This window comes from Pomacea canaliculata, linkage group LG10, assembly GCF_003073045.1.
Source record: "Pomacea canaliculata isolate SZHN2017 linkage group LG10, ASM307304v1, whole genome shotgun sequence".
NCBI classification, from domain to species: Eukaryota; Metazoa; Mollusca; class Gastropoda; order Architaenioglossa; family Ampullariidae; genus Pomacea; species Pomacea canaliculata.
In genome coordinates this window covers 5,181,600-5,191,160 of record NC_037599.1, presented here as the reverse complement: position 1 = coordinate 5,191,160, position 9,561 = coordinate 5,181,600, and the positions used below count along the sequence as shown (strand labels likewise).

At 36.6% G+C, this 9,561-nt stretch overlaps 1 protein-coding gene across 1 annotated transcript; it reads left to right on the top strand.

Moving 5' to 3' along the window:
• Window positions 1–179: 179 nt before the first annotated feature.
• Window positions 180–9,217, top strand: LOC112574034 (sialin-like). Its single transcript, XM_025254833.1, has 8 exons — window positions 180–653; window positions 1,006–1,165; window positions 2,857–2,969; window positions 3,201–3,341; window positions 3,942–4,146; window positions 4,855–4,999; window positions 5,306–5,420; window positions 5,917–9,217. Exons 1-8 carry the CDS (start codon window positions 477–479, stop codon window positions 6,070–6,072), a joined length of 1,212 nt encoding a protein of 403 aa, XP_025110618.1. The 5' UTR covers window positions 180–476; the 3' UTR covers window positions 6,073–9,217.
• The last annotated feature ends 344 nt before the right edge of the window (window positions 9,218–9,561 follow it).

Below are 9,561 nucleotides of genomic sequence, written 5' to 3'. Positions count from 1 at the left end.
ACGCCAATCATTATATCCGATAGAAAATTACCTCTTGCGTCCTAAACAATTTCACGAAACGACAATAATCCACCAAAGGGACAAAATATTATTTTGTTATCTCAAATTTTGCTGGTAATAAAATATTATGTATCGTTCAAACATAAAGGTGAAAGAAATAAAACCAGACGAATAATGGTGCTAGTATTTTGTTGCTAACTTGTTAGAAAATGGCGTCGCCGATACTTTTGCCACGTCGGTCAAGTAGAGAAGAAGTTAAGAGTCTAATCATAGTTTTGCCAAGATGCTGACAGATGTCTAGTGTATGTGAATGCTTCATTTTTCTTGTTGTCAAAAGCTTGACAAGTGTAATGGGATGAGTGAGTGTCCGATAGCAGCTTATGTCTGTTTAGAAGGACCAGTTAAAATTTCAACTCACGATATTAACGAACAAGTACTCCGTTTCTCGTCATTTGTTTCAACAATTATTTTAAAACATGCTGACTAAACCATCACGCATTATTGCACTCTGCTCGATGGCCAATTTCATCAATTCGGCGGATCGGGTCATTATGCCGATAGCTATTGTTCCGATGGCTGATGAGTTCAAATGGGATCTGCACGGCCAGGGATGGGTACTTTCCTCCTTTGCAGTCGGGTATATGAGTAGCCAGGTGAGTCGTTAATATTATGAAAGGGGTTACTGATTGATGGTTATAATTAATCTGTTTTTATTTAGTTTTTGGATTGTACAAAAATCTTGCTTTTAACGCCAATCATCCAATTTCAGGATCAAGCGAAATTTCATTGTTTTATCTTCCAGGGTTGGAAGTGTAGATCACTCATCAGTGCTTTTCATTAACATAACTAACCAGTAATGTTGATTTCGTTGTTAATGGTGTAAGAGGAAAAGAGAAATCAGATGAGAGAGAATAATCTTTCTTTATTATTTGCATATGATTGTTGATGCCATAGCATTAATTTCTTGTTTGAAAATCTTTTACTGGGTCTTGTATATTTGTGTAGGTGATTGGTGGAAGTGCTGCAAAGCGATATGGAGGCAAGCGTGTGCTAACAATTGCTGTGTTGTTGTGGTCATTGTCAACCATTGTGGTACCATTGTGGGCACATTCCATACATGCGCTCATTTTCTCTCGAGTTCTTTTAGGCCTTGGAGAGGGTGTTGGTAAGTGTTTTGGTTAATTTGTAGCAAAAACATGTAGTGCACAAAAGAGATGCAGAAAAATGAAATATATCTGGTTTCTATGCACGTAGGCTGGAAGATAAAAGGTGGTTTTAAAGTGCCCATTCTTACTACAGCAGCTCCTGCCATACACATACAAGAACTTATATGTCTCTGACACACACACACACATGCATGCACTGTGGGAGGAAAAAAAAGTTTTAAGAGAGATTTTGAAAGAAGAGAGAAAATGTTTCTGGCAAATATGAGTGGCAATTCGTTGTAGGTAAGATACAGAAAAGGCCAAGTGTAGGGGCAAAGCCATTGACACACTTATAACAGAGGATGTTGACTTTATCTTGAATGCATTTAGAAAATGGAAGCAAGTGGAGTGCAGTAAGAAGAAGAACGGGGTGATCATTTTTCTTCTTACAGAAAATGAGATGGATAGCAATGTTTTGAACATTATTGGATTTATGGATTTCGGAAGAATCTGGAAGGCCAGCAAGAAGAAAGTTCCACTAGTCAATGCATGAAAAGATAAGGGAGAGAACAAGTAGAGTCAGTGGTAGCTGCTTTGGGATCTGGCTAATACATTGGAAAGGATAATAGTATGGCTTAGCAGCTTTCACTATTCCAAAGTTGAATATTGAGAATACAATCTCTGTCCATGCCCTATATACAGTATCTATCCATGCCTTACATACAATAACTATCCATGCATTACATGCAATATCCATATCTACATTGTATACAATGTCTGTGCATTATAACCATATATGTATTCTATATAATGTCCATAAGTTATAGTTCAAAATATGCTCATTTAAGTTGTAGGCAGTCTTATTAAGACTAAGACTCTTAGAGATAAGAATTTCTTTTCTTTGCTTCAAGGGATATCTTTGAGAATATAAGAAGTAGTTAAGATTTTTTTAATTGGTACCTGATAATAAAATGCATACTTTGTTAGTTACCTGCTTTGCATCTACTGTCTCCAATTGCCCTCTGAAATAAAATTTCATGTTTTCTTAAATATGGACTGAAAATTACATAATTTTAATGGATTTTGTATTAATTGAAATATGAAATATTTCTCAATGAAGTTTAACGCTTTATTTATCATTGGGTATAATTTAGGCATTCACATGCTCATATTTATGCTTCACATTATTTATTTATGTCTCTTTTGTAAACATATACTTCAGGATGATCCAATGCTAACTGGTCTTTATTTCTTTTTTCTTTAATTGTGTAGCTTTCTACTGTCAGTTGATGCAAACACTTGACAGATCCAAAGTTTCCCAGATTTCCTTACTACTCTTGAGGTCTAGTTTGGAGTGACAAGTCTGTTAAAACATGCAACAAATTTCTTATGATTGCAGGGATTTTATACTATGTGTACTCAAACTTCTGAAATATATATATACCTATGGCAGAGAACTTCAAAGAATGTTTTGGCCCACTGTGGTTGACCTGTTTCAATAAAAAAAATTATTTCCTTCAAGCAACATTAGATGTAGAATACCAACAAATCAGTTTTGCCAGTAATTTTATGTGTGTGTTTGTGTTTCTTACGTAGACAATGCTATGATCAGACATAATTACAGAGAACCAGATCTGTTAAAGCCCACTCCTTTTCTAAATACATATTTAACAGCAGTTTTTCTAAAGCAAGCATGCAAACAATTTTACAGGTCTTCCAACTATATTCCACATATTTTCCCATGCCATTCCTGGAGAGGAACGTTCTAGAGCATTTGGGTACCTGGTGGCTTTTGGTTCAATAGGGCAGACTGTGGCTGCAGTGGTAAGTTGATGCCACTCTCTGTGTATGCATATATTTTTCTTTAGAAAAATGAAAATAAAACAAGAGATTGAAGTATTTTGGAATTACAGAGGTTTAATTTTGTTTAACTTTCAAGAATGGAATGTATTAAATGACTTCAGTGAGGCCGACAAAGTGTTTTACTGTGCTGTTTAAAGCACTTTAATTTGTTTTATGATATGCACCTACAGCTTATTTGACTTCTGTCTTCAGTTGTGCCCTCACCTACCCTGGCAGTGGATGTTCTACGTTTTTGGGATAGGAGGCTTGCTTTGGCTGCTTGTATGGCTCATGATGTATACAGAGAAGCGAAGCACTCTTGATTTAGAGGAGGAGTTTGTAGAACCTCCCAAGGTATGTATATGGCAAGAAAATATTAAAACAGCTAAAAATTAAAATAGTATATTTGTAAAATTAGCAGAATAGAACTTTACATCATAATGAAACAGAAAATATATGCACTTTCTCTCAGTTACTCAAAAATTTCATTTCTCTCACAATGCCAAGTAAGTCTCATTCTGCTAAATATGTTAAAAATTTCACGTAGAAAATCCCCGGGTAACCTGCCGGTCCCAAGACCGTATGAAGGAGGAGGGTTGGGCATGGGGCTAGCAACCCCACCCTGCACAGAATGCCACAGAAACCGCAAATGTAACACAATTTGGCGTGGTGTAGGTGTGGCCCTATGCTCTATCAGGGGGCGATTAGCCACAAGAAGTAGAAATGTTAAAGATTACCCATGTTACCAACATGGGTGCATGTATTTTAAAACTATATGGATTCATGTTGTAAGAAGAAGATTTACCCATCCGTCTGTCTGCTATAAAAAACATTAAATGTATAACTAACAATATTTAGTGAGATATAAGCTAAGAACAGTGTCCATTGGATATAATAAAAACTACTTAGACAAGGTAGTGAGGATGGTGACTATTTTTTCATGTAATATTTTAGGTGAACAACACAAATGTGAGGTGGACAGAATTTGTCTGTCACTGGCCATTGTGGTCTGTGTATCTGGCCCACTTCTCAATGAACTGGTCCAATTACATCATCATGCAGTGGCTGCCAACTTACCTGACACGCAGTCTGGGTGCCAGTAATAGTCACATTATGTTTACTGCTGTGCCTTACATCATGAATTCGCTTGTTGGAGTGGGTATGTATGCCTTGTTTCTCTCTTGGTTTTTGCCTTTTTTTAACGCAGTTATAAACTTCTTAATACTGTGGCAAGAAATCTCACAATTTTTGCAGTTAAGAAGAGAGAGATTTGTAATCAGTTTTATCACACTATCTTGCCATCATCTCATGGGCAAAACAAAAGTCTTTGGCTCTTTTAAACTCTACTTAGAAGCATGAGTGGGTTCTTGATGATTTATTAAAAACAAACTTACAGAAGGTGGTGGGGAATTGGAAATGAGAAACATTATAAGCATGTTATTGAAAGGGTGTGTATTCTTTGATAATAGGAAGAGAACACAATATATGAAGCTGCCCACTTAAAATTTGTAGGACTGTACCAAAAAGGAGGCAGGGCTATATTTAAGCTGCTCACTGTGGTTAAGTTGCTGTTCAGAGTACCCGATTTTTACTTTTCATATTTGCTGTGAATCGTTTTAAATGAATTGAAACTGATTGTATCATCTTCCTGCTCTTAGCCTTCATGATTATCCAAAAAATTTACAAGTTAAGCAGTGTGTCATCAAAGTTAATGATCTTGATAGCTTTCAGGAAAAGCAGTATGTACATTGAAACAACCAGTTTGCTAACAGTGACAGAGCAGATAGAAGAGACGATAGCTAAGCTACTTGTAGAAGGTATTCACAATTGTACACAGTATTCTAATAGGCAGTTTTTCTTTTCACAGCTGCTGGACACTTTGCGGACTCATTAATTGCTCACAAATGGACAGTGTTGTCAGTAAGACGACTGATGACATCTGTAGGACTTCTGGGTCCTGGCCTGTTCATACTTTTTTTCAGTGCTGTCAATAATTTGCCTCTAGCTGTTTTGTAAGTTTGTTTTGTTTGTTTGTTGTTGTTTTGTTTTTTTGGTGATAGGATGATAGAAGTATGGGTGTGTAACTGAATGTGTGCATATGATGTATGTGGGTGCTTGTGAGCAAATGTCCATGTGTGAGTGTATTTGGTAAACATTTTGCTTCTTGACACTGGAAAATTGTGATGTGCAAATTGTAATTTTGCGTGGCATGATGCTCTTTTGTATTATGTGCACCCAACATCCAGTTCAAAACTTTGTGCTTCTCTTAATTTACAATTTACATCAGTGGAGCCTAGTATGTCTTTGTCTTGTTTCAGCTTTGTTTCTCTCTCCTTGGGGCTAAGTGCCTGCAACTCATCAGGTCACTTGAGCAATCACCCAGAGGTGGCCCCAAATCATGCAGGCATCACTTTTGCGATCTCTAACACTCTGGTGAGTCCATGTATTGGTGTGTTTACTTTTTTATTATTACATTGCAGGTCATTTTCTGATGATTAAGGACTTCAGTATAAGGATTTGAAAATGTAGGTAAACAGTTCTTTATTGGCAAGATTAAATATTGTAGGCCTCTGGAAACAGATATGCATCTTTTAAATTAAGCTTTTTGTTTTTGCATTACCTTGAAGGTCATGAAATGGTAGGGCTTTTAGCAAGCTGTGCTTTAGTTTTTATTTAACTAAACACTTAGGCTGTGAACATTGTATGGGTAAAGTTTTCTTCTCAGGAAAAAGGCATAAATTTTACTATGCTTTGATTACATCCTCCTGCTGATGATTATCCCCATGGTACAGAAGCTTTTGTTCACTATTTTTTACCTAGTTAATGTGTGGTAATTTCAATTGAAGTAGCTTAATCAGGAATACTTCTGTTTAGTATGCTAAAACAAGTGCAACATTTGGGCTCAGTATAATGTTAATGTCTTCAACAGGCCACTATTCCGGGAATAATGTGCGGCCCTTTGACAGCAGAGCTTGTCACACAGTCTCATGGTCGGTGGTTCCCTGTCTTTGTCATCGCAGCTGGTGTCAACTTTGTAGGTGCAGTCATCTACCTCAGCCAGAGTGCAGCTAGCCAGGTCTTGTGACCAGCAGCTACTTGAGCAAAGATGGTCATTCGCAATGCAGTTCAGTTATCTAATCATCTGATTTGTGAGGAAATACCAACTGCACAAAGCCAAGCCTGCAAAAATCAAAACCTCCTGTTGAGGAATGCAGACCTTCAGCTAACTACTAGCATCAAGTCCTATAGTTGGAGATAAGCCTGGCAAGTCTGTGGTAGTGACAGTGTTACATAGTTGATCACTTCAGTGTTACACGCATCTGCTGGCCTACCCTTTGAGGTCCTTGGCAGAACATACGACGAGTGAACAAATAAGACAGTTTATTTTTAAAAACAAAATATTGGAGGATAAAATGCTGTTCCAGATGCAGCAATGGACACAACCAAAAAAAGTGGCAGCTTTTTAGCTCAGACTATTTTGAACTTAATCTATCTGGCATTTCCTCCAAGGTCCTGATCATCTGTCTTGATCAACTCAGAATATTACAAATTGCAAGTTTGGGATTTTTTATTTTTAATGCTACATTCTATTTACACTGCCATGATTATGTTGCTGTAGACCTTTAGTTTTCCGGCGCAAATAAGTTTTCCATCTGCATAACAGAGATCTTGGATCACATTTAAGGTGATCTGTTGCTTTGGATATTTGCCAAGTATTTTGTATAAGTTAATTGCTATACTTTTACTAGGGATGGTAACATTTGATAGGTCAAAGTTCAGCTTTAAACTGTTGGATGCATCAAAGGAAAGATGAGGGATTGGGGGTAGGGGGAGACAATGTGATACATTTGTTTTTAACCTATTATCCAAGTTTTTGTGATTTGTGAGAACTGGTATGAGCCAACAGAACAAAGTAATGGCTGCTTACCGTTTTGTTACTCATTTGCATTGATAAACCGTCGTCTTCTTTTGTAAGTCATCAGTTTGCAATGAGCAAGATGTAACGTGTAACAGTCACAGATTGAAACTGTGTTACTGCTGAAGTACTAGATGCATTAAAAGATTGAAACGGAAAATCATGAGGAAAAGTTAAAGAACTGATAGTTTTGTGTGAGGTCATTTCAGAAGTTTTAATTCTTTGAACAGTTTGAATTTTAATCTTATCATTTTTAAATTATTTGGAGCAGTTTGATGATACAGTTAAAAAATAAAGGTTTTATAATATAATGCCAGAAATTTCATCCGCCGCTGTAAAATCTCAGATGTGGGAAAACTTAGTTGGCCGAGAACCAGGAAATCTGTGACAGGTGTCAGCTGCAACTGTTTATTCAGAGGGAGTTGAGTAATGGTACAACTTTGCAGGGATGGAAAAGGCTACTGTGGGAATAAGTTGTAGGCACACATATTATTTCAATTTCATTTGCAGTTAGAATTTATGAATAGAATTTTCCTTACAGGACTATTAACTGTTTAGAGATTGCTTTGAAAAATGTCTTGTCTTTGGAGAAGAGGTGTCATTTAAAATCATTTAGATGGGAAAATATTTGTCATTGGATTTTTTCATTACTACTGGTTTGTTCCAGCTTCACTCTGTGTGGAACATAAAACCAACCTCATAGGGCAAGAAACACAGTACATAAGCAGCTCGTGGTGTGCTGGGTTGAAAGGAAAGCAAAACACAGTTCGTTCTTCAAAAATGTATCAAGGCAAGAGTAAAATCAGTTCTGCTCTTGTACCATTCAACAATGAACATAAGATCATATTAATTTTTTTAAAGATGGAATTTTCAGAATATTTACTCAATATTTCAAACTAATTTGTGTTCTGCATGTGTGCTAAGGAGAGCGAGGACATTTTTTTTATTTTTACCAGAGTGCATGTAGAGTTATCCTAGCATATCTGTTTCCATGTAGACTTGTTGAAACTTTGACACTTTATTCTTTGCATATACTATATGAACAGATATGTCATTGAATAAAATGTTAAGCAAAGGTGTAAGCTGGAACTAGTTTTTCTCTCTTCTCAAAAACTGTGTATGAAAACAAAGCATTCATTACATGTGAAACAAAATCTTATCTCTTGCAATCTCTCATGTGAATAGGCATTCTGGCTCCTGATCATCTTGGGCTTTCTGCTTCATTGTTATTTGTTCATGCATGGAACTGAATGCTTGCCAGAACAGATGTCACCAATATGTGTACATGCAATATTAAATGTTTACTGGGAAGCAGACATGAATAGTTGTGATTGTATGCAGGTAATAACCAGGTGCATGTTCTTAGAATTGACCCTGTGTGAACTGAAAACTGGTTTCAGCATCGAGATTACTGTACTAGATTTATAGGTACACTTGTCTGTCTGTTAGTAAATACTGAAATGACTAAAGACTGTTGCTGCATATTGTAAGCATACTTTCCAGTCTTGCTTGGGATGCTAGTGCATACTTTGTGGTAGAAATAATTTCAGATTTCTTTTTCAAGCCATATTTTTGTTTTCTTAAAACATTTTATCAGTGCATTAACAGTTTAGGTGTATATTATATTAAATAATTCCAGTTCATACCATGACCAAATCACTTATTTTGCATTTCAAAAGCTTAGAAGTCAAAGTGAAGGCTGGGCAGTTCATCCACAGGAAAACCTCAACTATTGCCCACATTGTACTCTAAGACATACATTTTTGTGTTGCTTGAATCTTACTTAAGATGGCTTTTCTATCCTTTTGCCTAATGTTGTGGAAAGGTAAGGATAGAACAAAGAAACTTTGATGGTTTTTAAATAGCTGCTTCTTTTGCTGGACAGCTTCTGAAAGATCGATCAGAAAATATGAACATGCCCAGTTTAGTGTGTGTTTGTGTGCATGTTAGCATATATGAATGAGACATTTGTATGCTAAGGTGTACATGCTTGGGTCGGTGAAGGGAGAGTTGTTACAAAAGGTGGGCTTTCGAGGTCGAAGATTAGATATCATGATCTCTGTACAGTGGTTTACCTAGTGTGTGCAAGACAAAAGATGTGTACAAAGGCTTGATTTTGTTTTCTTGCTCACGGTGATAAAGAACTTGTGCATTTTGCAAGACTTAAATGGTTGTATACATAGCAGACCCATTGCAGATATTTGTCTTGGAATCTCACAGTTTTCAAAAGTAATTCTGGGTGCATAAGGGGGGTGAGGTTAGCAGATTTTGGTGTCTTCTCTGTAAAGAGAAATAAAACAGAGCAAGCAAACCAGATGCTTTCCTTTGTGTGTGTGTTTGTTTAGTCTGCAGCATTGAGCCATTAGACTTTAAAATCCAACCATAGAGGTTGCTTGGCAACTGGCACTCGTACAGCCTTTATTTATTAAACAGGTGAAGAAAATAATTTGTTTGAATGGCATTAGTACCTGTGTTTACTACATCATAATGCTTAAAAGACCAAAAAAAATGTTTTCAAGAGTGCTGTTTAAAGCAACATCTTGTCAAAAAGATGCAGGTCCCAAAACCCAATGACTGAAAAGGCAGTAAACTACAGCTCCATCTTCCAATCACTTCTAGGGGAGTGGAGTTCACTAGTCACTGGTCTCTTGGGCTCAA